Source organism: Calcarisporiella thermophila, assembly GCF_041956535.1.
Source record: "Calcarisporiella thermophila strain CBS 279.70 unplaced genomic scaffold VTP21scaffold_23, whole genome shotgun sequence".
Classification (NCBI taxonomy): domain Eukaryota; kingdom Fungi; phylum Calcarisporiellomycota; class Calcarisporiellomycetes; order Calcarisporiellales; family Calcarisporiellaceae; genus Calcarisporiella; species Calcarisporiella thermophila.
Genome location: NW_027192213.1, coordinates 371696 through 396376, shown reverse-complemented (window position 1 = coordinate 396376; position 24681 = coordinate 371696). Strand labels below are relative to the sequence as shown.

Genomic DNA, 24681 nt, shown 5'->3' with positions numbered 1-24681 from the left:
AGAAGAGGATTTCTATGATGGAGTAACCATGGTGAACATTATTTTTGCCATGTGGGCGATAAGGAAGAAAGCTTTGTCAAGCTTGTCGCGTCTCTCCCTGGTCGCCGCGGCCCGCCGCCCCCCCCCCCCTTCCATCGCTTGTCCCCCTCCTCGCGCCCTGCATCCCCTCTTCCTCGGGCCCCAGAGGGCCGTGCATCCAAGGGTTGCTTTCGAGGGGGGGCAGAATGGGTGTGCCAGCGACACCGTTTTAGTCATGCGCGGCCCTGATTGGAAAGACGGGAGGAACGCAGAGCGAAGAAAAAGGAAAGGAGTTATGAAAGTTTGTATCATGTTTGTATTGTTTCTATTATCTTCGTTTGCATTATCACTTTCCTTCCCAACCCTCTCCATTGTTCCTCGGCGGTTCCACGGCGGTAAAAAGTAAACGCATCTCCATAAAGAAAGAGGGCAGCGCCCTTTCAACCAAACGCAATATGTATCAAAGATGACCCATCAACTCAAAACAAATTTGCCAGTAAAGAGGTGAGCCATTCCCTGGCGTGGCTTCAAACAATCCACTAAGGCCCGGTGGATGCCTTTTCCACCCGCCACCGGCTGGGCTTGCTGCCCGCCTCGCCTCGCTTGCAAGAGGGCGCTCCCCAGCCCTCCCCTGTGCCTGCACCCGCGGCGGGCGCCCCTCCGCCGCAGGGAGGGCCGCCGAGGACAAAGAGAGAATTCAGGCGGGCATGGGCTGCAGGGCACACTTCCAAGGACAAGGGGGCCGCTTTCGTCCATCCGTTTTTCCACAGAGTTCGTTGTGCTCAGGAGGAGTTTAAACCGAAACGTTTTCTTCCGCTCCAAGCGCTCCCCCTATCTCAGTTCTCGTTTTGGGCGATTTGGTTACGTCACTCGGTCATTTTCAGCTTGACTCATAATTTTAAAGTTTTTCTTTTTCTGCTTTTTTTTGCGCTCATCCGTATTTTGCTTTTCTCACTCATAGTGTATGCTCCCTGCGGTGTGTGGCTAGAGCCTTTTTTTTTTTCCTCATTTTTGCTCTTGAAAATTTTTTTTAAAACTTGCCCTTTTGGCTCCAAGGACTTTTTTTTTCCCAACTCACTCTCTGCCGCCCCACCGCCGTCCCCCCCCCCCCTGCTAAGAGCCCTTCAACAGTGGCCCCGCTCCCCCCCGACGACTACTGCTTTGTTTCCTCGCTTGATTTTCAACAGTCTCTATTTGTCATTGCGCCGACTCCTAACTAACTAACAAAGAGGTTTGTTTATCGAATTGCTCCCCCCCCGCCCATACCTCCCCATCCCATTAATCATTGATGCTATAGATTATATCTATTGCTGTTGTTCTGTGATTACGCCCCGCCCCAACATGATTTCCGCTACCATTGCCTTTCCCTCTTACTAGGGAAGAAAAGCTGCTCCCGCTGAAGAGGCTTCCCCCTACTGAGCCTTTTCCTTCGTCTTCATATATACGTATACACAAACATACATATATATATACTCACCTGCCGCAGCTTTCTTTCGTATCTCATCGCACAACTTACTACCCATCGATCGTCTCGTCACCGCTCTTCTCCCTCCCCCCCCCCTTCTCGTTCTAACAACCCTCCTACTGTCGCTCTAACCACGTAGTCTCTTACGTCTCTTAATCTCTTCTTCGCTGGATAAACTTCCCCTTCGTACACAACTCTGATGGTACACTCTCATTCCCCCATCGACTCAGCGACGGGGCGGTCGCCGTCGCAGCCGCTGCAGTCCGCGTATGGTCGCCTTTCTGTGTCACCCGTGGACGTCATCCCGCCGTGCTCTGTCCATGCTCCTCTGAGGGCAGCGGCAGCCGCCCCGTCGGCCTCCACCATCGCTTCGAATTCCACTTGCAATGCTAGCAATTTTCTTCTGTGTGCCGATCATCGGCTACTTGAAACACCTCCTACTTCACAACTTCCTCTCTCCACTCCTCACCACACCCCTCCACTTCCTGCCCCCGTCTCCGCGAAACGATGCGGCCCTATCCGAGGATCCCATCACCAGCAGCACCGGTTCAACCCGTTGCGTCGCGTCCAGACGCAGCCGCTGCCGCAATCGTCTGCACAGGAGGATTCGGCTGATGGGCCGATTGTACGTCCCTTTGTCTCGAATCTTGTGGGTGAGTATTAGCCCCCCCTTTCCTTCTCCTCCCTCCTCTCTCCCCTCTCCACCCAATCTCCCTCCCCCCCCCACATCTCATTCTTGGTGTTTTCCTTTCTATCCCCTTCTCCTACCCTACTTTAGTTCCTCTTCTTGGCTGCGGTTTCTCTTTTTTTTTGCTTTCATTTTGCTCTTTTTTCTTTTACAGTCCGACGCACTACTTTGTATCTGCAGCGATTATACGTTGCCCAACAAAGACGTGTCGGCCTGCACTTCTTCTGAACAACTGGCTTGTTCCCTTTTCTCGCTTATCTTGAATCGCACTCGCTTGCATCTCGCGTTGCAAGAGGCTTTCTGCGACTCTCAACTTTCCTTTTGACCTTGATTTTCTTATTTCGATGCTTTCTTATCTTGCGCGTCTCTCTCTCTCTTTCTCTCTGCCCTGACTAACCTCCTCTCCCTTCCTCCTCTCCCATTCTATAGATATTGCAGCGCTAGTGATTGGCTCCATCTGGCCGCAGAAGACTATCAATCCCAAGGTTCTTGCCCTTCGCGATTTTATTGAAGTGACCCTGAGACGCTCGCGCACTTCCTACTCCACTTTTCAGACGGCGCTCTTCTACATCTGCCGAGTACGTAACAAAATCGTCGCCTACCGTCGTGACGATGTCCCTGTGAACGATCTCGTCAAGTGTGGCAGGCGTATGTTTGTGGGTGCGCTTATCGTCGCCAACAAGTTTCTGCAGGACAAGAACTATCGTAACCGCGCATGGTCCAAGATCACCAGTCTATCCAACCTGGAAGTGAACGAGATTGAGCGCACGTTTCTGCGGCTGATTGACTACAACCTGTATCTGACGTCGGAGGTGTTCTCAAGCTGGACGGGCTTCCTCCTTAGCCAAGCGACGAAGCTGCGTCCGCACCTCTCCCCGCAGCAATCCCTGCCCCCCTCTCAGCCGCACCAGGAGCCTTCCCCGGTCTCGCCCTGTACGCCTGTGAGCGTCGACCACGGCAGCCCGCTTGGTCTTGCCCCCTCTTTCTCTCCCGTGCAAGACTCGGTGTCCCCCGCCCAGCTCTCCTCGCCCCCCTCCACCACCTCGCCCACCGCGCCCAACATGGGTGGGCTTCGCTCCTTGCCCTATCCGTCTCCCGCCCTCTCGCGTGGTTCGGCATGCAGCACTTTCCTCTCGGACTTTGAGGATGCCGAAATGGACGAGGGCTCACGATTTGCAGCCTCCTCCTTGGCTGCATCCAATCCTTTTGGCTGCAACGGCGTATTCACTCGCCCCTCCCTGCCCTCGCTGCCTAGTGTGTTGGCGTCGCTGGAGATGTCCTTGGAGACATCGGCTGAAAAAGGTGCTGCGTGCTCCGTCCCTCGTCTTTCACTTCCAAATCCCCGTCCAATTTTGCGCCAGTCTTCTTATCCTCATTAAATAATACTTTTTGTTTTTCCTTTTTCTATTTGCTATTGCACTCATGGAAGTGAGGGAATCGGAGGAGGGAGTGACCATATTCTTTTTCTTTTTTTTTGTTATTGATATGATTTCCAAGCATTTTATTTCTCTACAATTTGAAGTTCCACCCCCTTTTTTTCTATTTCTTCTATGGTACCTTTTCTCTTGCCCATTTCCTCATGCTAGGCTTTTTCTTTTCCTGGGGATTTTTAGGATTTTCTTTTATTTCTTTCTAGGATATTTTCTTCTTCACTGGGATTATATTATATTTTTTTTTTTTCCTTCCCTACCTTTGTTATATTAGTTTTTTTTTTCCTTTATATATAGCCCCGATTTTCTTTTTTCTACTTTCTCCTTTTCTATTAGCCTATTAGTTTGTTTTTTTTTTTTCTTGTTTTCTCTTCACGAAGATTTTAAAAGCAGTATTGGGAATGTCCATATATAAAATTATAAAAAATAAGATTCGAGTTATACATCTTTAAAGTTAGTCACCTAGCCGACTCGCCTCCGCTCAGCAATGCCCTCGCAGTCCCACCCGTGAGGCCTAATAGAGAGACGCCAACGATGGCCTCTCTACCATTGACAGTCTATGGAAGGTGCTTGGCGGCAATACCGCCTGGTTGCATCTAAAGAGCTGTATATACAACAGGGAATTTCAAAATGAGACAAATAAAATAATCAAAAGATAAAGTGCATGATTCGAGCGGTATTGTCTAAGCGTTCATCTTAAGGATCCCATCCAGCGCCGCGTTCATGTCTTGCTGCAGTTGCTGGTGCCGCTGCTCAGCTTCCTCGACTATGGTGTCTCGATCTGGCTTCGATTTGGTCTATTGGATATACTCATGCAGTTAGTGAAACCGATGGATAGTTGGAATAGCAGAGAGGGAGGAGAGGGGGAGGAGGAGAGCCTTACATGATCTTTTCGCTTCTTCTTCAGGGTTGGCATTAGATCATCAAGCATGGAATCAAGATTCTCTGTGAGTTGTTTGGATTTATGAGCATCGAAGGACTTTTTCTTCTTAATGCCGGCACTATTTTGTGCGATTTTGGGAGCAGAAGCTGATCGCGTTGAGGTTTTAGCGCTGGCAGACTTGGACGATCGCGAAATGGGCTTCTTAGTTGGTCGCATTGTGTGAACGGGAGAGCGAAAGAGTTCTAATAAAGATATACCAGTTTTGAATTTGTTGTTTGAACGAGGCGCAGGTGTGACTCGGCTTTCATACTCTCAAAGCACCGAGAATATGAAGTACCATAGGAAAACCGTGGTTAATTGGGAAGTAGAGAGGAAACATAGTAGCAAATAGGATGGATCCATACACAGGTCTTGTTCAATTCTTCGGTTTTCTGGCTGTTAGTAGAGCTGCTGTTAATACCTATACCTTCTCTCCTAGATGCCGACCCGGAATACCGCAGTACTCCCCTGCATTTTCGCGTCCCCCCTCCTTCCGTATATACCTGCCCGCAGCCTGGACGCCATCCAGGTGCTCAACAGTATTCAAACCAGCCACCCCACCAACCCCGTCAAATTCCCTCCAATATGTCGCATCCAACGCAAAATCGCTCCTATAATAATGAGGGGATGCGCGACGGAAGAAGGCCCTTGCCACCACAGCAACGCAATCCTCAGCATCACTCTACCGAGGCTACCAGGGACAAGGCCCCAGTGTATCAGCAGCAACAGCCATCGCAGCAAGCGGGGCAAAAAGTGCAAGTGGACGTGAGGCAGCGTGTGGAATTCCTTGAAGGCGGGCGGGGCATGGGGTCACAAAAATTGAGAATGGTGGTTGGGGAAAAGGTCATTATTATAAAATAATCTTAATTTCTTTGATTCAAGTATTTAGACTCTTGTTGATGTGTTAGCCCGAAACTGTGGATTTCGATCTGTTTTCTATGGGTGCAGTCATGACGAGATTGATGGAGATGAAGGTACACGAAGGCATTTATTTTGTTTTGTCGTGAGTGGATTCCCCGTGATTGCGAATGCTAACCGCATCCACTACAACTGGTAGAAAAAATTGGTGGGCGTCCCGCACGAGTTGGTGACGGCAGCCCGTTCCAGGGCCAACCCATACGAACGGGTCTCAAACTCTCTCTTCATTAACCGTGCGGCCGTCAAGTTGGCGTACCTCGATGTCCTATGCAACCTCACCGGGTCCCCTGTCTCGTCTGCAGGCGTGTTCCGTTTTGCAGACTTGTGTGGCGGGCCGGGAGGCTTCTCGGAGTATGTTTTGTGGAGGAAACGAACGAGCGGGGAGGCGGTGAAGGGATGGGGAATCTCGTTAAAGACAGGAAAAGGGGAGGACTGGGCGCTTGATAAGTTCCATCCAGATACCGATGTGGAGAACTCGTTTTCTGTTTGCGACGGGGTCGACGGAAGTGGTAAGGGCTCATCATCGCACAATCGCCCGGGAAAGCGCTTATAAGCACTCTATTTTATGCAGGGGACTTGTTGAAGGAGCAAAACATTCGAGAGTTTGCGCGCTTAATCGACCAAGCGACGGACGGCAATGGCGTTGATCTGGTCACTGCCGATGGCGGCCTTTGCTTCGAAGGGAAAGAGCAGGACCAAGAATGGCTCATGCGGCGTCTCTTACTCTGCCAAATCATTTCCATGCTGCTCATCTTAAGAAGGGGCGGCGTCTTTGTCTGCAAACTATTCGACATATCCCTCCCATTCACCGCCGGACTCGTGTACATCCTGCACTCCATATTTGACCGCATTACAATTGTGAAGCCGCTGCCAAGCCGCCCCGCAAATGCAGAGCGCTACGCAGTGTGTCATGGAAACCGTGAAAAGAACCCGATAGAATTGGTCGACTATTTGCTGAAGGTGAATGTGACGATGGAGCGCGGAGAGGAAGTGGTTGGCATCGTCGACCTGGAAGAAATGCAGAAAGACGAGGCCTTTTTAGATTATCTGCAGGCTCTGAACATGAAGATCGCGGTCGGGCAGACCAACAGTATTCAGGAGATGCTAAAGCATGTAGAGAATCCGGAGCTCGGCCCTTCAGTGAATCAAGAGGAGGTTCGAAGACAGTGTTTCAAGGAATGGAGGTTGCCAGTCGATGAGGTAACAATTTTCATTTTTATTTCCCGTTTTCCTTTGCGCTCACATAGGAAAACCGAACCAGCAAGTTGGACACACCCGTGCTCACAATGTCTAATTTTTCTATTTATTTTACAGGTGAGGCACATCAAGTTTGCCCCCGGATTATCTGCCAATACTTGAGGTGGAATGACGAACAATGGGAAAAAGGCAACACAATTTAAAAAATAAAACAAAATAAGGCGTTATTAATGAATATATACAGGATAAGCACAAAGAGTATTATCAGACTTTCTCTTTCCGAATCAGAGTAAGCTCTGCTAGTCTATCCAGGCCCCTTGCTTTTAGCGTGTTAGCCAGCAAATCCAATGCTTCTCTTAAAAAACCCCTCCATTCATCGTCACTTTTCTTATCTAATTCGCTGGTGGGTGATTTAGGCTGGGATCGGGTGCGTTTTTTGAGAAAGTTATCTGCGATTTCGACGGTGAATCGAGCCTCGCTCTCTGCCTGAGTGACCTCTCCCACTCTCAGGTATGCACCGGCTAGCTCAAAGTGGGCTCGAGCACGGGCAAATAGCCATTGCTGATGTTGATGAGGATCGGATTGGTTCGAGCAAGGCCCATAATTGTCAATAAGACGGCATGATTCAGCAAGCAGACAGAGAGAGGTATTGGAGTCGGTGGATTTAGCGAGATTTATAAGGAGGGTGGATTGGAGGAGGGGATCGACGGGTCTGGAGGTGTGCATTGGCGTGGAAGGAGGGAGAGTCGAACAAAGACATTTGTGACTGCGCAGCATTCGACTTTAGCTTTTGACCAAGAGCAAATTCAAAAAGGTCCCCTCTCTTTTCTTTATTCCATAAGTGTGAAGGTATCTATCATGTTGATGCATCCATCCGTGGGGAGGGGGATGAATGCATCCATTCATCCTGCCAGATCACCACGAAACTAAAGATGTCGATGTGTCGATTTTCTTGGAATGTCGAGAGGCCATGGCTGGAATCCATCATCGCTAATTCTTCTTTTTTTTTCTTTTTTTGGCCTCTAGGAGTAATTGCCCGTCATTATGGTCAGATACGCGGCTACTCCAGCTAATCCTGCTAAAAGTAAGTTAGTTTTTTTTTCACTGTTGGAATTTCGATGATGTTAATCTAACGCTTTCCTCGTGATCTCGATTGCCCCTCATCATTTCTCTAGTCGCCAAGGCACGTGGTTCGTACCTCCGCGTTCACTTCAAGAACACTCGCGAGGTTGCCGCCGCCATCTCCGGCATGAACCTCAAGAAGGCTCTTACCTACCTTGCCGCTGTCAAAGACCACAAGCGTGCGATCCCCTTTCGCCGCTTCAACGGTGGTGTTGGCCGCACTGCTCAGGCCAAGGAATTCGGTACCACTCAGGGTCGGTGGCCCGTGAAGTCCTGCGAATTCGTGGAGGGGCTCTTGAAGAATGTTGAGTCCAATGCTGAGGTAAGGTTGATCCGTGGATATAATTCTCGTTGGCCTTCTCTCATGGTGGTCTATTTTGCTGACTGTAGGCCAAAGGCTTGAACGTGGACGGCTTGGTCATCAAGCACATCCAGGTCAACCAGGTAGGTTGTTAAGTCATTAGCCTTTATTTTCACTTTTGCTCATCTCAGAAATGCAATGCTCACCATTTGCTGCTCTATTGAATTGTCGGATAGGCTCCTAAAATGCGCCGCCGCACCTACCGCGCCCATGGTCGCATCAACCCCTACCAAAGTTCCCCCTCGCACATTGAGATTATTGTCGCTGAGGAGGACGCTACGGTGGAGCGTGAGGAAGGAAAGAAGGTTGCTAAGCTTAACGCTCGGCAGTTGGCCCGCGCCTCCCGCCTTAGGTCTCGCGCATAAATTTGACTAGGTCGCCTCTTCATCCCCCTCTCCATTGTTATTTCTCGTTTTTGACAAATAATAAAACAAGCTTCTATTGTTGTTTGAGTATGACCCGAGGCCACATGCTCTCCCTTCGCTATTACGGTTTAACGCGACTATGGCATCCGCCTAACTTCAAAATTCTCGGATTTTGTGTTACGTCATCAATTAAAGGGCGCAGCCATCTTCTGCTATCTCTTGCTTTTGCCTTCAAATCTTAAACGTGGGTTTTCATAATTTTTTTTAAGTCAAGCAAAAGTGGTATTTATCTCTGTTTCTTGCTTTTCTTTTCTCTCTTCTACTTTCTATTTTTGTTTTCGACCATAGATTTTTTTTTTTCGTCTCCAACAACGGCGATTTATATTGATTTTCCTCCCATTCTTTATCTGATTTGTTTAACATGAGCTCCGATTCTGAAGACGATATTCCTCTCTCTAAGAGGCTGGCTGATAAAATAAAGCGCGAAATAGGTGAGAATACCCTCCTCTCCTGGTGTTCACATCAATTTCTATGTATTTTTCTCAATATTTTGGAATCGACTTATTTTTATTTAATGAATTGGAGCCCATGAATTTACTCTCGCTCTTCCCATTCAACTCATTTCATGATTGTTTTTTTTTGAATAGATGTGGATTCAGAGGCAAGCTCCCCACCTGCATCCCAGATCCGCTCTGCCTCAAGAATTCCTGATGACTCCGACGATGACATCCCTCTCGCAATGCGCAAGGTGACCAAGCAAGGTGGAAGCAAGTTAGCGACAGAAATGAATGGTGGGACAAATGGGCTCGATAAGCGTAAGAAGCAGGAGGCCAGCAGTGACAGTGATTCAGACGTTCCATTGGTGGGTTGCTATTTCTTGCGCTTTCAAGGATTGGCCTTATAACTTAGACGCTGTGTATGTGTGCTTTTTAGGCTAAAAAAATCCGCCCTGTCAAATCTTCGGCTGTAGCGGTGAAAAAGGAGAACGATGCTTCTGCCAGAAATGAGGCAAACAATTCGCAGTCCGAGACGAAAAAGCGAAAGCGCTCCACAAATAACACATCGAAGCCGTCGACCAAGAGCAAGGAGAATGCAGCTGATGGGGTGGCTAAGAAGGTGAAGAAGGAGGAATCCAAGGGGGAGAGTGAGACAGAAAAATCGAAAACTAAGAAAACCAAAAAAGAAGTGGAGGAAGAGGAGGAGGAAGCCTATCGCTGGTGGGAGGAGCAAAACGAGGAGAATGATGGAAGCATCAAGTGGACCACATTCGAACACAACGGGGTCCTCTTCCCCCCCGAGTACGAGCCCCATGGAGTGAAGATGAAATATGATGGTGAGTTTTCTGTTCGAGCCTGATTCGTAAAACTCTTTTGGATATGGCAGGCTTGTGAACACTGGGCTGATCATTGGAAATCCTCTCTAATCATTTTAGGCGTTCCAGTGGAGCTTGAGCCTGAGGCCGAGGAGGTGGCAACTTACTTTGCCCAAGTGCTCAATACCGATCACTATGAGAAGAAGGAGTTTAGGGAGAATTTTTTCCGCGACTTCTTGGCTGTGCTTGCCAAATGCAAAAACGTAAGCCCGATTTCATTTATTTAAATTTTGAAGAGTGCACGCGCCTCCATCGGGCTTACTTCAATGCATTCACATGTTTAACCACATTTCGTCTTCTTTCTCTCTCTCTCTCTAGCCACCCCCTATCAAAGAGTTCGACAAATGTGACTTCACCCCCATTTACGATCATTTGGAGAGGCTTAAGGAAGAAAAAAAAGCAATGTCCAAAGATGAGAAAAAGGTAAATGGGCTATACTGACTACGACGATTTCCCAGCTCTTAACTGACTCATTGATTCGTATTTCCTCCATGGGTAGAGGTTGAAGGAGGAAAAGCTCAAGATGGAAGAGAAGTATATGTATGCACTGGTGGATGGGCGGAAGGAGAAGGTGGGCAATTTCCGTATCGAGCCCCCCGGACTATTTCGTGGTCGCGGCGCACATCCAAAGACCGGCACCCTAAAGGTACTATATCATATGGCTTTTTTCGTTGATACTTGTGCTTGTGCTCAGCTTTTGTTTTCGCCTTTTCTGTTTTTGGCAAATCGCATTAGACTCGAGTTCAGCCTGAGCAAGTCACCATCAATATTGGTAAAGACGCGCCAATTCCCAAACCACCAGAAGGCCATAAGTGGGGCAAGATTGTTCACGATCAGACGGTCACTTGGCTAGCAATGTGGAAGGAGAATGTAAACGACTCTTTCAAGTACGTGTTCCTTGCCGCCGGAAGCTCGTGGAAGGGTCAGAGCGACTTCAAGAAGTTCGAGAAGGCGAGAGAGCTCAAAGTAAATACTGGTTGTTGTGTATAGCACTGGTGGCGAAAGCTGATCCCTCCTCCCCTCTCTCTTTTCTCTTTCTCTTCATCCCAGAAACATGTTGCTAGGATTCGTCGCGACTACTTGGCAGAGTTGAAGGACAAACTGATGGAGACTCGACAGCGAGCAACGGCCATGTGGCTTATTGACCATCTTGCGCTCAGAGCTGGTAATGAAAAGGGGGATGACGAGGCGGATACTGTGGGTTGTTGTTCGTTGCGTTGTGAGCATGTGTCGCTTGAGCCGCCGAACATCGTGCATCTGAGCTTCCTGGGTAAAGACTCGATCAAATACGAAAACACAGGTATAGAAGCGGCCTTTCCCCCTCCCCCCTTTTATTTGTCCTCCCTCAATCGGTCTCTAACTTATCTGGTATTTTCTTGTTCTTCTTACTAGTCCCTGTCGATGAACAAGTGTTCAAGAACTTGAAGATATTCAAAAAAGACAAAGATGATGAGGACCCTATATTTGACCGTCTAAATGTAACCTTTCCATTAATAAGAACATACACCTCGTCTTCTACTTTTGGAGGACTAACGTGTCACCTTGCCCCATTAAATAGACTGCTAAGCTGAATAAGCACCTTAACAGCTTGATGCCGGGATTAACGGCCAAGGTGTTCCGTACGTATAATGCCTCGTATGTTTTTCAACAGCAGCTGGAAAACACGCCAGCCGAAGGCTCAGTTGCGGAGAAACTCCTGGCTTACAACCGAGCCAACCAGGAGGTGGCCGTACTCTGCAACCATCAGCGCTCCATCAGCAAGGGGCATCATCAGCAAATGTCCAAGATTCGCGATAAGGTATGTTTGAGAGGGGGTGGAAAGCATCATTGCTCCGGCTGACGACATCTTCCATTCAACTGCTACGGTAGATACGGGCACTCAAATACCAGCGTTTGAAGCTGAAGCAGACCATGCTCACCATCGACCCGAAGCTGAAGAAGGCTCGCCCAGATTTGACTGAGCCCGAGTCGGATCTTGAGGAGGACTGGGTCGTTGAGCACGAGAAGACGCTGCTAGAGAAGGAGCGCGAGAAAATACAGGCCAAATTCGAGAAGGAGAACGAGGCGCTGGTTGCGGAGGGGAAGGAGGCGAAGCCTGCCAAGGAGCTACAGGCACGGTTGAAGGAGGTGGATGAGCGGGAGAAGGAGTTGGCGAAGGAACGGGAGACGGGTAAGGTGGAGCCGAAGCGGAACCAGACCATCGAGAAGTTGGACGCAGCGATTAAGAAGGTGAACGAGCGGATTTCGAACACGCATTTCCAAATGAGAACCAAGGTAAGGCCTCACACACAATAGGCCCTCGTTGCCTGGAGGGGAGCGACGCAAGGCTAACTTGATCCTCCCATTTGCGTTTGCGTTTGCGTTTGCAGGATGAGACAAAGCAAGTTGCCCTGAGCACGTCCAAGATCAACTACATCGACCCGCGCATCTCAGCAGCGTGGTGTTACAAGCACAAGGTGCCGCTAGACAAGGTGTTCAACCGCAGCTTGCGCGAAAAGTTCAAGTGGGCGATGGAGGTGGACGAGGAATGGAGGTTTTAGACAGCCTCTCGGCCAAATGCTTCTCCTATTATTTTTTTTCTCTCTCTTTTGAACTGTTTGAATATTTCCATGGGTCAGTGGCCTTTAGAGGCGACCAAAGGCTGACCACATAGGAACTGAGACGTTTTTATCTTTCTTGTAAAAAATTTTAGTTTTGATTGTATGTCCTATTAACGACGGAATCGAAAGAAAACACACACAAACTCTCTCTACAATAAATGTGATAGTTTTGGAAAGAGGTTCCCACCGATGGGAAAGACTTATCACTCCATCTCGGTCTCGCTGCTCCTCAATGCGCAGCAGTGTCCGCTGCGCCACTATTTCAGAAACTCTAATTGAGCATTCTTTATCTTCGTCGGTGTCCTCCTGCCGTCTTTTTCCCCCTCTTCTGCCCATTTATTGTGTATATATTGGTTGTAAAGATTTATTATTATTAATAGCTATTTCACTAGTGTGCATCGGATTGCTTTTTAATCTTGAACATTGCCGGCATTTTTTTTTCTTTTTCCAAATTGATTTCTTTGTCAACACAAAAAGGGGATTTTCTCTTTTTATAAAAGCTGATTGGGGCGGGCGAACGCGACCACTTTTCATTTCGATTTCACTCTCATAATCTTCTTTGTTTATTCTCCCGTTTATCCTTTTTCGTTTACTAAGCTCTCCCTCCACGCTTTTATTTCTTGTTTACCCTATCTCTCTCCTATCTCTCCTCCCTCCCCATTTCTCTCTCTCTCTCTCGGTTTAACCAAAATTAGAATAGAAAGAGATTCAACCCATCATGACTTCAGACGTCATTACATCTGCAGCTAATACTTACACCACAGCTCCTCCCTCGCCCTCTCACCCCGAGTACGATGTGCCTATGGAGGTGGATCAAGTGCTGTTTCCAGAGCATTTTGTTCTCGATCTTCGGGGTACGCGTTTCGATTGCGACCGTGACCTTCTGCTTGCCCTCCCCGAGAGCATTCTCGTCCTAATGTTCCCTCAGGGCATAATATTTGGCCGCCAGGTGGAATACGGGGATGAGGCTGATGAGCATCCATCGAATGAGTTGGACCATGATCTGGCGGAAGAGCCGGAGGTGGAGGAAGATATCGAGGAGGAACACGTTGCTTACGTCGATTTTGATCCTGCCTGCCTAAGCTATCTACTGGGCTTCTTCCAGAGCGCGCGCGAGTTCCTTATGAGTGGCTATCCGCAGCAGCGGCCCGCCATTATTGTACTGCGCGAGGAGCTCGAGTTTTTTGCGATTCCCCCAGCAAAGAAGGCCGCCCTGACCGAGTCATCCTCGGGGGAACTGGAGACGACCGCGACCTCGCAGAGCAGTGAGAACCAGGTCTCACAGCAGCAACAGCAACAGCAACAGCAACAGCAGCAAGAAGCCGCCTCGAATGCTTCGACAACAGTGGACTGCCCTGCGGACTGTCACCATTCCTGCTGCAGCTCGCGCATCGACTATACCAGTGACACTCAGGCCCTTAAAGCCGAGTGTGCGCAGTATCTGCTTGAGCAGCGGGACGTGTTTACCCCGCTGCTGCGCAATGCCCACGCAAAGGAGAGCAGCGCCGAGCAGCACCTGGTCGATTTGCTGTGCATGTCGGGATTCGATCGCGAGTCGCGGTGGGGCTACCGCTGTATTGATCCCGGAAGGACGACAATCGTGTCGATGGCCTTGGCGCACTTGCGAAAGGGCGGAACGCAGGCCGAATTGGCGGCGGCTCAAAAATTGCTGCTGTTTTGGAAGAAGCCCGCGAGGAAAGTGTGGTGGGACGGGGTGGATATGCATGTGGGCGGTGAGCGGCGGGTACCTGTGAGATTGTGGGCGCGGCGAGTGTGGACGCTGGAGCTGTCACTTATTTAGTCTTCGTATTGCTTTTGTTTCTGCAATGGGATTTCTATTATATTTTTGTTCTCTTTTTTTTTTTTGTTTTTAACTTGGTCTTTTTTTTTCTAAATTCCATAGGGCTCTTGTCGGTGCTTTTCTCCCCCCCTTTTTTTTGTCTTTTTGTTCTTTCTATCCTAAATAATTGAACATTTTTCTTTTTGTAAGATTTGCTTTTTTTTTTTTTCCTTTTCTTTTTCTTTTCTTCCAGTTCTTTCCCCACCAATAGTAGACAATACCTCCTCTTTTCTTGGGATATCTACACCTTTTTATTTCTCGTCTGGGACGATATTAATTCAACCCATTTTTTTTCCTTTTTAATATATTTTCCTTGCACCTGCTCAGCCCATTCTTCCCTCTCCTTGAGCTTTTCTCCATTAAGGTAACGGCTGTGATCGGAATAGCTTAATGAGGTTATGAAAACAAGGTGCACATAATACCAAAATAATAAAAAGACTACGAGCTACGAGAGGTATATCCCAGTGTGCAGGCGACGCCTCATATGTTGAAGTTGCTCCTCCATTGAATATTCATGACACGGTCTATATTTGGAACCTACGGCTTCCCACCACACAGGCAACACAGCGCCAAGGCTTCTTCAGCCACCATTTCTGTGCAGCTGGCTATCTCGAGACACGTCGGCAATTGGGTCTAGGGAGGAAGCGCAGATATGCTGCTTATATTAATTAGATCTCTGATTCATAGGGAGCCCCCAATGCAATTCATTTACATATGTTGACTATTGACACTCGATCGTGCGCATACAATTTCACCCAGCACCCCTACGCATACACGCCCACGTCTCAACCTATTTCTACAAGAGGTGTGGCGCCATTCCTGGACATTCCCTGGCGGCCTGTAGTCTATACTCACTAATGGTACTCGATTTCGATGCTCTCCAGCTGGCAAAAATCAAAGAACTCTTATTGGCGCAGCACCCTATTAAGATAGCAAATTGAATACCTAGAGCTTCACTCTCCGGCCGCATTCACGACTAAATGAATCGAACTAGAAGGCGATGAATCTTGAACTTCTTGGTAAGGTGGCGGAAAACTTTACCAGACTGGGTCTCGAGGCCTCTCACATTGACATCTACTTCTTCTCTGCCAGACCCATTCGATCAGGATTTCCCAGATGTCATCGAAGAGGAGATCCCAGATTTAGGGGTGCGAACGTGTGCCTTTAACCGATGGGGAACCCTCCTGGCTGCGGGCTGTGCCTCTGGAGCATGTCTTGTCTGGGACTTTGACACTCACAGTGTCGCCCGCCAGCTCATTGGGCATGTTCGGCCGGTGACTAGCTTGAGCTGGTCAAGAAATGGGCGGTACTTGTTGACGGGAGGGGAGGACATGAAATGCATATTTTGGGACTTGGTCGAGGGGAGGAAGCGGGATGTTCGGTTTGGAGCGGCAGTCAGCAGAGCCGTTATGCATCCGCGCAATAAGTAAGCCCTGCAATTTCATCCGCGAGACACAAACACTTGGAATACTACCGATGCTCTTCCTTGTTGTGTATAGCTTTGTATTCGCGGCGTCGCTTTTCCAGGAGGCGCCGGTCCTTGTGGAGCTTTCGGACGGCCGTATTCACCAGCGAGACATCCCCACCTCTCCAGAGGGGGAAGAGCACTCTTCGGGCACAGTGACAACGCTTTGCTTCGACCTGACCGGCGAGCGAATTTACACCGGGAATTCAAGAGGATTTATCTACATTATAGACGTGGCCACGTTGAAGGTGAGACCCTTTGAGATGATAGCCCATGAAAGTGCAGGAACTTCCAGCTAACGTGAACGCTGCGATCCTAGGTACTGCATTCCATCCGAATCACAACCAGCGGAATTAAACAGATCCACCTGGGCCGAAGGGGAAGGTAAGCCCACTCGTGCGACCACGTCTGCTGCGCTCACCCGCTGATTAACCTCTTCCACTCTTCCCCCCTTCCCATATGCACGGTAGAGATCTCGCGGTCAACGCAAATGACCGTATCATTCGGGTGTTCTCACTCGACGATGAAGGGCATCCCCACCTCCAGCACAAGTTCCAGGACCTGGTCTCTAGGACGCAGTGGTCGCAGTGTGGGTTCAGCGCGGACGACGAATACGTCATTGGCGGGAGCGCCCACAAAGCGGAGCACAGCATCTACATTTGGGACCGGGGCACGGGCATCCTCACCAAGATTCTGCAGGGCCCGAAGGACCCCTTGGAGGACGTGGCGTGGCACCCCAGCATGCCGGTGGTGGCCTCCGTGACGAACTACGGGGACATGTATCTTTGGGGAAGGGGCCGACAGCAGTCGTGGAGCGCGTTTGCGCCGGACTTCGAGGAGCTGGAGGAGAACATCGAGTATGAGGAGCGCGAGGACGAGTTCGATGTGGTGCCCGAGGTCAAGTTGCGGGACCGGTTGCAGATGGAGGAGATGGAGCGGGAGGAGGTGGACGTGACCACCATTTTCCATTCGTTTGAAGGGGAGGGGGAGGAGGACGTGCTGCTGAACCTGCCGGCCATCCCCGAGGAGGACGTGGAGGAAGAGGAGGGGGGCGGAACCGAGGAGGAGGAAGAGGAGGCGGAGGACGAGGAGATGGCCGAAGAAAGCGAGGCCGACGTGGTTTAAAAGCATCCCCCCCCTCACCCCTCCGCTTTCCTGCTATGTAGTTATTTTGTCCCGTTTGTTTTTGTGTGTATATTTTTCTTTGTTTTTACCTCCTTTTGAAATTCCGAGCATAAAATGAGACTTTGCCTTGCTACGAAAGAGAGGGTCTTGGATCTTTTATTTATACAAAGTGTAAGGAAGAGGGGGAAAATCTAAAGCACTTCGAGGGAAAAGGGAAAGGAATCTATATCAATGAGGAAAAAAGACGCAAGTATTTGTCAGCATGCGACGCGTATTTATATAATAAAAGAAGGGGGGTCGATAAATATTAACGAAAATATGGACAGAGATGGATAGAGGGAGAGAAATGAATCCCAAGTATAAGCGAAAAAACAAAAAATACAATGGCCAGGAGGGGGGGGGGGAGCTAAGCGATTACCTCCAAGTGCTTACGCAGAATAGCTAGTGTAGCCCGACCAGGCGGAGACGAAGGCTGGAGTTCGCGCATCTTCGTCCTTGGCCTTCGCACTGGACAAGGAGGAGGGCGATGAGGGGTAGGAGGAGGTTGGAGTAATGGCCTCATCAGATTCACCCGCCGAAGACAGCGAATCTGCGCGCTTGCGGGACGGCTGTGGAATGATGAGGCGAAGGTTATCCCGCCTTGGAGACGGCTCGGAGAGGGACAGGTCGTCCGTTCCCGGCGCCCTGTCGTCATCGGGGGAGTGGATGAGCGAGGGGGAAGGCATCGGCGACGAAGGAGGCGAAATATGAATGGCGGGTGGCGGCGCGGGAGGCGGAGACGCCGGCTGAACCTGTAGCTGATGGTCATCGCCGGACGTGTCGAAATCCCACGACTGAGGGTTTGCGCTAGGGCGCCTCTCTGCAACCTCTTGCGATCGCTTCAGGGTGAGCTGTGAATTTTCCTGGACCGAAGGCTGCTTGGACATATTGAGAATAGAGGCGAGGTAGCTGGGAGGTGGCGCACGGCGGAAGAAGGCGTGATGCAGGGCTTTCTCTGCAGTGAGACTAATGGGAAGCAAGCAAAAAAAAAAGTTCAATGATAATGTCAAGGAATTCGTCCAAATGGATAGGAGATCTACCGTTGCTTAGGGTCTTTATGCAGACACAGCTCAATCATGTTTTCGAAAGCACGGCTGTACGGGTATACGCATCGAGAGCGGTCGAGCCTTGGGGGGCTATTCTGTAGGGTGAGGAGTAGGACCTTTCTGGGGGGAAGCTTCGCGTAGGGTGCGCCCCCATAGGCGAGTTCCAGCGCGGTGATGCCGAAACTCCACATGTCCACCATGGCATCGTAGTTTTTCCTCTCAATCACCTCGGGCGCCATCCAAGAAGGGGTGCCTACAAAGCTGTATCTACCGTTGCGCTCATCGGCGGCGGGAGTATCCATACGTGAGACGCCAAAATCGGCAAGTAGCACTTGGCCGGTTTCTTTGTCCAAGAGGAGATTGGCAGCCTTAATATCGCGATGGATGAGACAGTTTTGGTGAAGATACCGCAAACCCTGCAATGCCTGAAAAAGGATACAGGCGATCATCGGCTCGGGGAGCCCGTTGGGAAAGGAGGCGCGAATGAGATCCTTGCATGAACCTTATATTGATAAGAGTCGAGAATTTTTTTTTTATCGTGAGGGATTCAAAGAGGAAGAAGAACTAAGAAGAATGACTCACCAGCAGAGAGATTCGGGGTAACGATGTAAAGCTGCGAGCCATGGACAAATGAGCGGTAAACTGGGAGAAGGTTAGGGTGCCTGCATAAGCTCATGATTTGGGTCTCTTTCTGAAAGTGGGGGTAAGGCATAGAGGTTAGGGCTGGGGGTACGAAACCGTCAAAGGAGAGAAATACCGACCCTTAATTCGTCGATCTGGTTCCGTTGAAACCGATCCAGGTCAAGAATCTTCAGTGCGACCGGAAGCTTAGACTTGTAGAGGGCATAGTACACGGTCGCAGTGGCCCCACGTCCTAAACAGGCGCATAGACGAGGGTTAGCACGATCCAAATCCATTCGAGACCAGTTCGGGCAATAAGACATACCGATAGGATATTTGATTTCATAGTCCTCGATATCGACAGAATAGGTGATGTAGTTGTTCTCGGCCAAGAATCGGCTCTCGCGCACAGCCTCTCGTTCCTTCTCGCGCTTCTTTACCAGAGAGGGCCGGCGTTTGAACGCCGCCAAGCTCTTGAGCTTTTCTGCATCCCACGAGAGCTTGCGCGAGAGGGAAGGCTTTTCGCTTAGATGGGAGAAACGAACGCCCATGTTCGTGGGCGAGGGTTTTGGCTGCAGGTACTGCGGTGTGAGGAGGGTGGGTTGGGGGACGGGGGAATGAGAACATGAGCGGAGGCGATTCGAAAGGCTTTTGCTGGATTTGAATTTTTCCTTGGGGGAGGATTGAGCCTGGACGGACAAATAAGCGGGGGGCTGTGCATCGGAGGAAAGATGCATGCCATGTGCAGGCACATTCGCCCAGTCGTAATGGATGCTTTCATCGAGGCCTGCAAGAGAGTATTCGTCGATGGAGTCGCATTCGTAGCGCAGTTTGGAAGCAGCGCTCTGCTCCGCTTCTTGATCCTGATCCGGGAGGGATTCCTTCGGCCGATCTTCAAAGCTGCCCACCTTTTGGTTAGCTCTCCGGCGATCTTGCACCGTTCTTGCGCTCTTCACCAACATTTCCTGCTGTTCCACGGCAAAGGAGCTCGCCGGAAAGCCCCCATCCTCCATCCCTTGATCGCATGCAGCAGGATTGGACGCTCGGGATTGTACGGTATTGTCTTGGCGCCCACAAGGAAGCTCATCGAAGGAATCGCTACGATTGTTCTGGCGATGGGGTGCCGATGCAGCATTGTGCTGCTTGGAGAGCGGTTCGGGGGGAAGCGGATGCATTAATGCCAAAAGGGAGGGAGACTAGACAGGGGGAGTGAATGGAGGCAGAGGCGGGAGATTGGGGAGGCATATATCGGCTTGGTTCGGATTAGCGTTTGGATTTTGATGGGGGAGAGGCGAGGAGAGGAGGCCAGCGTGAAAGAGAAAAACAGAAAAATTGAGCGAAAACAGAAAATTTAATTTAGAACGAGTAGCGGGAGGTCTTTCGAGAAGTTTTCAGTGGAATGCTCTCCAAAAACCTTTCCTGCATTTGGCGCCGCAGACCCCTAACCGGCCCGGCCCGTGATGTAATTGGGCGGCCTTTATTTGTTAGATGTGACGCTGCGGCTAAAATGGTGGAGCGATGGGCAGGCAAGATCGGCGGTGCAGTTTTGAAGGGCGCATTGGCTGCCCTTGCTCCCCATGGCAAATGGGTTGCAGAGATGCTCGGCGGTCAGCTCCATTGCCCTCAGCCCTTCGTCCTCCTCTCGCCCGCCTCCCCTCGCCGATCGCCTCCTCCTCCGCAGCTCCTCCCCCAACACGGCCGGCCCACGGCAGCGCGAGCTACAACAAGATCAGTATGCGCTCGCCCCCTGGGAACAATCCGGTGCATACAGGGTGGGCCTGCTTGAAATGAAGCCTGGAGTTTTGTGGAGGTATCCTGCGCATGCATGACCTAGGCGCCCCACCTGAATACAATCAATTTCGTGCGCATAGGGGAGATGGTTGCAATTAATAATGGAGGCCACCCCGCCCACAAGCCACCCGCTGTGCCCAATTAGCGCCGGTGAGTCGGGCCTTTGTTGTGATCTCCAGCTCCCAACATTGGCACCGGCTTGAGGGCAGGCTAGGATGCTCCTGAATTCAAACAACCTCACCACGGCCCGGCGGCAAAGTCTAAAAACAGAGTTACATTGGCATGGAATCATACAATCTCGATCTCTATCCCGCCGCTGGTAAAATCCATCTCGCCCTCTTCCGCAATGTGAGAAACACAGCCTCCCTGCGCGAGCGGCTCCTGAAAGGTGACCCATCGCTCTCGTACGCGTTTGTTGATGCGCGCATGGTTCGTCTGGCATTGGTCCCTCATCAAGAACTAGAACTGCTCACCTTGTCTTGTGCTCTCCCCTGCAGCTACTAGATCCCTTCCAAGTCCTTGTGGCAGCCAACAAGGCGGTCCATGACCAACAGCATAACAGCCTGAAAACCCGCACCCTCTATTCCGAGATCCTCTACAACCTCGAGCCCACCTCGAGTATATCGGAGGCATTACGGAAGTTTGGAATTAAGGAAGACACGGATGCCCTGGTGATTGCCAAGATCGGAAAGGAGGCCGACGAGGTACTAGCCCGCTTCCATTCATCTGTGCATATCTGTTCATGCTCATGTTATTGACCCCCTTATTTTCCAGGAGGAACTGAAGGGCGTGGTGGAGGGTGAGCTGGTTCCCCTGGCAGAACTCGATACCTTCACCGACATGAACGCACTGAAGAAGGTAAGCGCCCCCGTGAACTGTTCGCAGGCTGTTTGGCCTTGGTTCATTTCTCCATGCTCTTATTCTAGTGCTATAAACTTGGAGAGAGCATAAACAACAAGCAGGAGGCAATTAGCCTAATACTGGGGGCGATGGCGGTGAAGAGCTTTTAGAGAAAATCCCTTGCATTTCGACCAGTGTGCGTGTATTACTTTTTTCTGACCTCAATTTGAAAAATATATATATATATATATTCCTTTTGGATATGAAAATATGAACAAGGCGTATGGTTGCTAGCAGTGAAAGACAAAAAACATCTAGATAAAAGATAACGAAGGATTAGGAAGGAAAAGAGGTGAAAAGAAGTACACACAAAATTGTATATAGAAAATAGCTGTTATAAACCCTTCTTTTTTTTCCCGTGGAACAACCCAGCCCAAACAGAAGGTGCGTAAAGAGAGGAGGCGGAGGAGGAGGAGGAGGGAGGGGGGGGGGGTAAACATAAGAGTATATAAATAGAAAGAGAGAAAATGGAGAACGATGAGGATAAATATGGATGCATCTCCACGGCTCAGTTATGCTTCTTCTCCTCCTCCGACGCCACGTTCCCATTTCCAACGGTGAACTCGATCCCCGGTGGCTTCAAGTAGCGCTCCCGCGACTTGTCCCTTGCCTTACGGGTGAGCTCGGCGAACGGTTTGTCTCTCGAGAGCTCGGTCATGGCCTCCACCCGCAACCCCTCGCCCCCAAACCCGGTCCCAAAGCTGCTCGTGCGTGATCGTGCCCGCGACGAACTTCCACTGGGGGTTCGCGACCGGGATCGCGAGCGCGAGGAGAATCCGCCGGGTCCGCGCCGATCCAAAAAGAAAAAGTACTCGTCGGCCTCCTGGTCGTCCGCCCGGCCCCACTGGAACACCTTGTCGTCGAGCCATTCGAGAGGGGTGGTGAAGAAGCCGCCCGCTAACCGCGCCGAGGACGGCGTCGGCGTCAGTGGGCGGCCCTCATGTCGCTCGAGGGCGACCCGATTCGGGTCAAAGTCGGGGAACACCTTGGGTCCATATTCGTTGATCAGCTCGGTGATGTCGCTGCTCAGCCGCTCCCTGACCGTCCTCAGGTTGACCACGCTCGTGCGCTCCCAGGGCAGTAGCGAGAGAAGGAGGGGCTGCAACGATTTGTATATGTCCATGCCGTTTTCCGCAAAGCGCAGGCTCATGTAGCTCAAAATCGGAAGGGTCACCCACGTCAAAACGGGGAGCCAAAACTTCCATTTGAAGGCCAAATCGTAGCGCAGGGTGAGGAAGAGCACGAGCATGGTGTAGGAGAAATAGAGAAGGGGCACCAGGACGAGCGCCACCAGCAGCTTCCATGTGGCCAGGACATCTCGCCCCGCAATCTTGACCGTGGAGGCGGCAAGGGCCTCCTTCGCCTTCTGCGAACTAATCACCCTGGCCACAATGGCCACCGGCAGATTCAAAATGGCACCCGGCAGGGAAAGGATGCCCCAGAAGGCCAGCCAGAACATGCGGTAGATGAGCAGCGATAACGCATGGCCCCCGTGCAGCGCGGCCTTTTGCACCTGGTGATCTTTGAGGCCGTGGTACTTAAGCAGCTGATTGTAGGCGGAGACCTTGTGTTTCAGCTCTTTGACCTTGGGCTCATCTTTGAAGAGATTGTATCCGTATACGAGGCGTCGGTTCAACTCGACCACTTGTGAGATGTGAAGCCTACGGTGAGCCGGCTTGTAGAGGCGACGTGCCGCTTGAATCAACTATTGGAAGAAACAGAGAAGAAAAACAAGAAAGAAAATTAGCATCATGAGTGGTTGCGTCCCAACCACGGTCACGAGATGGTTACCATGAGCGTTTCGTAGTCGGGTGCGTTGACGGTGACCGATTTCAGGGCATTGTAGATGGTATCGAGCAGTTTGCCACAGGCTTCCCGCTTCTCGGCCCCTCCAAGCTTGTATTTCTCCACCAGCTCGCGGGACACGGAGATGGGTTGACCAAACTCCACGACCGCACGAGACCGGAAACGATGCGCATGGAAATAGTTGAGCCCTAATTCAAAAAGCGTCAGTCAAGGAAGAGATTCCCGCATGCTTCGCAGAGAAATCCGTAGTTACCACACGGCACAATCTTCACATCCACGTCCGGGTTGCTAGCCATGGCGCCCAACGCCATGATGGTTACCCCGGCCTTCAGGGGCATGATTTCCCCACGATCATGGCTGCCGCCCTCGGGGAAAATCCCGACACAATGCCCGTTCGCCAACTCCTTAAACACTTGCTTGTATACCTCGGTCTGATTGACGGGTGGAGCATACTTGTAGGATGAGCCCTCCTCCGACGTGAGCATCTCCAGGGCCGTGAGGTCCTTGAACTCCCTCTTGATGACGCATTCGGTGTCAGAGATGATCTCCACGATCTCGGCAGCGCCTCCGTTTTTAGGCAGGTGGATCTGATACCCTGGGGCGAACTGAGTGAATTGGGTGCCCTCGCCTGTGATCCGCGTGGGAGTGTTGTAGCGGTCCGCGAGGCGGATGCGCCCGCGGCCTGTTTTAGTGATGTCTTGAGGACGCGTGACGGGGATAGAGTGAACTGCACGAGCGAAAGCGCCCACTAGGGCTCGTCGCGTAGACTTTTCGGCAATGAGGAATGACACTCTGCGCGGGCATTCGCGCATTAATACAAGGGGATCGACAAACTGGTAATAGAAACAGGTCAATATCCATCTATAGAATCCTAATCCCCTGGTGCCACCCGAACCTGATTCGCATGGGGTGCTGCGACAAAAATAACAGGACCTTCTAGCGGGATTTTGTGTGCACCGCGCGGCTGAATCTCGCGGAAGAATATATCCAGGAGGATGTTGAAGAACCACACGAAAAGGTCATAAGATAGACTTCGTTTTTCGCTCATTTCGATCTGGGCATGGATGTAGTTTGCTACTAGACAAACCATTAGATACGTCGTAGAGAAAGGGTGGGAAAATTCGATCGAATAGCAATAAAAGAAGGCGGGAAAAAAATACCAAATCGGAACCTCTAACCAAGCTTTCACTTCACGATTGACAGGCGCAAGGAATGGCGGATCAAAAGGGATTAAATGGAAATAAAAATAGAGAAGAAAATAAGAGATTATTTGCACTAGGAAACAAATCGAAGAAAGAAAAAGAAAAATAAAAAGCGGAATACACCAAGAGAAGGATAAGCAGAGGAAGTAAGCAGCAATCGCCCCCTCTTTCTTGTCAGATCCAAATGCAAAGCCAACGGATGGAGAAGATGAGCGCAGAGATTGCGAGAGAATGAGCCCCTGGTATTGCTGGTAATAATTAGGATTAAAAGGTGCGAGAACAAAATGCAAGGTGAGAAGAGAACTTTGTATGAAATCAAATTTTGCAAGCACACAAATTTTTGTCCAACGCGGATTCGCATCGCCTAAAACGCTCGGGCGGAAGCACA

General features: G+C 50.4%; 14 protein-coding genes across 14 annotated transcripts; 10 read left to right on the top strand and 4 right to left on the bottom strand.

Moving 5' to 3' along the window:
* Window positions 1-484: 484 nt before the first annotated feature.
* VTP21DRAFT_5733 (uncharacterized protein) lies at window positions 485-1591 on the top strand (the record flags this gene model as incomplete). Its single annotated transcript, XM_069396287.1, has 2 exons — window positions 485-522; window positions 1396-1591. The coding sequence occupies 2 exons, from the start codon at window positions 485-487 to the stop codon at window positions 1589-1591; spliced, it is 234 nt and encodes a 77-aa protein (XP_069247814.1).
* A 91-nt stretch (window positions 1592-1682) lies between these two features.
* On the top strand, window positions 1683-3550 carry VTP21DRAFT_5732 (uncharacterized protein; the record flags this gene model as incomplete). The annotated part of the gene is made up of 2 exons (XM_069396286.1): window positions 1683-2136; window positions 2601-3550. The coding sequence occupies 2 exons, from the start codon at window positions 1683-1685 to the stop codon at window positions 3548-3550; spliced, it is 1404 nt and encodes a 467-aa protein (XP_069247813.1).
* A 43-nt stretch (window positions 3551-3593) lies between these two features.
* Window positions 3594-3875, top strand: VTP21DRAFT_5731 (uncharacterized protein; the record flags this gene model as incomplete). Its single annotated transcript, XM_069396285.1, has 1 exon — window positions 3594-3875. One exon carries the CDS (start codon window positions 3594-3596, stop codon window positions 3873-3875), a length of 282 nt encoding a protein of 93 aa, XP_069247812.1.
* A 409-nt stretch (window positions 3876-4284) lies between these two features.
* Window positions 4285-4700, bottom strand: VTP21DRAFT_5730 (uncharacterized protein; the record flags this gene model as incomplete). The annotated part of the gene is made up of 2 exons (XM_069396284.1): window positions 4285-4398; window positions 4485-4700. 2 exons carry the CDS (start codon window positions 4698-4700, stop codon window positions 4285-4287), a joined length of 330 nt encoding a protein of 109 aa, XP_069247811.1.
* Window positions 4701-4876: 176 nt separating this feature from the next.
* On the top strand, window positions 4877-6800 carry VTP21DRAFT_5729 (uncharacterized protein; the record flags this gene model as incomplete). Its single annotated transcript, XM_069396282.1, has 6 exons — window positions 4877-4892; window positions 4963-5366; window positions 5432-5497; window positions 5581-5950; window positions 6013-6641; window positions 6756-6800. 6 exons carry the CDS (start codon window positions 4877-4879, stop codon window positions 6798-6800), a joined length of 1530 nt encoding a protein of 509 aa, XP_069247810.1.
* Window positions 6801-6902: 102 nt separating this feature from the next.
* On the bottom strand, window positions 6903-7364 carry VTP21DRAFT_5728 (uncharacterized protein; the record flags this gene model as incomplete). Its single annotated transcript, XM_069396281.1, has 1 exon — window positions 6903-7364. The coding sequence occupies one exon, from the start codon at window positions 7362-7364 to the stop codon at window positions 6903-6905; it is 462 nt and encodes a 153-aa protein (XP_069247809.1).
* A 318-nt stretch (window positions 7365-7682) lies between these two features.
* Window positions 7683-8486, top strand: VTP21DRAFT_5727 (60S ribosomal protein uL22; the record flags this gene model as incomplete). The annotated part of the gene is made up of 4 exons (XM_069396280.1): window positions 7683-7722; window positions 7814-8082; window positions 8151-8204; window positions 8298-8486. 4 exons carry the CDS (start codon window positions 7683-7685, stop codon window positions 8484-8486), a joined length of 552 nt encoding a protein of 183 aa, XP_069247808.1.
* Window positions 8487-8907: 421 nt separating this feature from the next.
* Window positions 8908-12398, top strand: VTP21DRAFT_5726 (uncharacterized protein; the record flags this gene model as incomplete). The annotated part of the gene is made up of 12 exons (XM_069396279.1): window positions 8908-8977; window positions 9134-9348; window positions 9420-9819; window positions 9919-10061; window positions 10177-10281; window positions 10358-10504; window positions 10594-10824; window positions 10909-11158; window positions 11251-11336; window positions 11417-11656; window positions 11728-12132; window positions 12228-12398. The coding sequence occupies 12 exons, from the start codon at window positions 8908-8910 to the stop codon at window positions 12396-12398; spliced, it is 2463 nt and encodes an 820-aa protein (XP_069247807.1).
* Window positions 12399-13176: 778 nt separating this feature from the next.
* VTP21DRAFT_5725 (uncharacterized protein) lies at window positions 13177-14259 on the top strand (the record flags this gene model as incomplete). The annotated part of the gene is made up of 1 exon (XM_069396278.1): window positions 13177-14259. The coding sequence occupies one exon, from the start codon at window positions 13177-13179 to the stop codon at window positions 14257-14259; it is 1083 nt and encodes a 360-aa protein (XP_069247806.1).
* Window positions 14260-15298: 1039 nt separating this feature from the next.
* VTP21DRAFT_5724 (uncharacterized protein) lies at window positions 15299-16888 on the top strand (the record flags this gene model as incomplete). Its single annotated transcript, XM_069396277.1, has 5 exons — window positions 15299-15317; window positions 15391-15724; window positions 15798-16011; window positions 16083-16147; window positions 16234-16888. 5 exons carry the CDS (start codon window positions 15299-15301, stop codon window positions 16886-16888), a joined length of 1287 nt encoding a protein of 428 aa, XP_069247805.1.
* Window positions 16889-17316: 428 nt separating this feature from the next.
* On the bottom strand, window positions 17317-19769 carry VTP21DRAFT_5723 (uncharacterized protein; the record flags this gene model as incomplete). Its single annotated transcript, XM_069396276.1, has 5 exons — window positions 17317-17893; window positions 17968-18475; window positions 18556-18664; window positions 18735-18847; window positions 18920-19769. The coding sequence occupies 5 exons, from the start codon at window positions 19767-19769 to the stop codon at window positions 17317-17319; spliced, it is 2157 nt and encodes a 718-aa protein (XP_069247804.1).
* Window positions 19770-19993: 224 nt separating this feature from the next.
* Window positions 19994-20530, top strand: VTP21DRAFT_5722 (uncharacterized protein; the record flags this gene model as incomplete). Its single annotated transcript, XM_069396275.1, has 2 exons — window positions 19994-20326; window positions 20429-20530. 2 exons carry the CDS (start codon window positions 19994-19996, stop codon window positions 20528-20530), a joined length of 435 nt encoding a protein of 144 aa, XP_069247803.1.
* A 137-nt stretch (window positions 20531-20667) lies between these two features.
* VTP21DRAFT_5721 (uncharacterized protein) lies at window positions 20668-21395 on the top strand (the record flags this gene model as incomplete). The annotated part of the gene is made up of 4 exons (XM_069396274.1): window positions 20668-20814; window positions 20883-21089; window positions 21160-21243; window positions 21312-21395. The coding sequence occupies 4 exons, from the start codon at window positions 20668-20670 to the stop codon at window positions 21393-21395; spliced, it is 522 nt and encodes a 173-aa protein (XP_069247802.1).
* A 398-nt stretch (window positions 21396-21793) lies between these two features.
* VTP21DRAFT_5720 (uncharacterized protein) lies at window positions 21794-24181 on the bottom strand (the record flags this gene model as incomplete). Its single annotated transcript, XM_069396273.1, has 4 exons — window positions 21794-22990; window positions 23077-23279; window positions 23345-23924; window positions 23987-24181. 4 exons carry the CDS (start codon window positions 24179-24181, stop codon window positions 21794-21796), a joined length of 2175 nt encoding a protein of 724 aa, XP_069247801.1.
* Window positions 24182-24681: the final 500 nt, after the last annotated feature.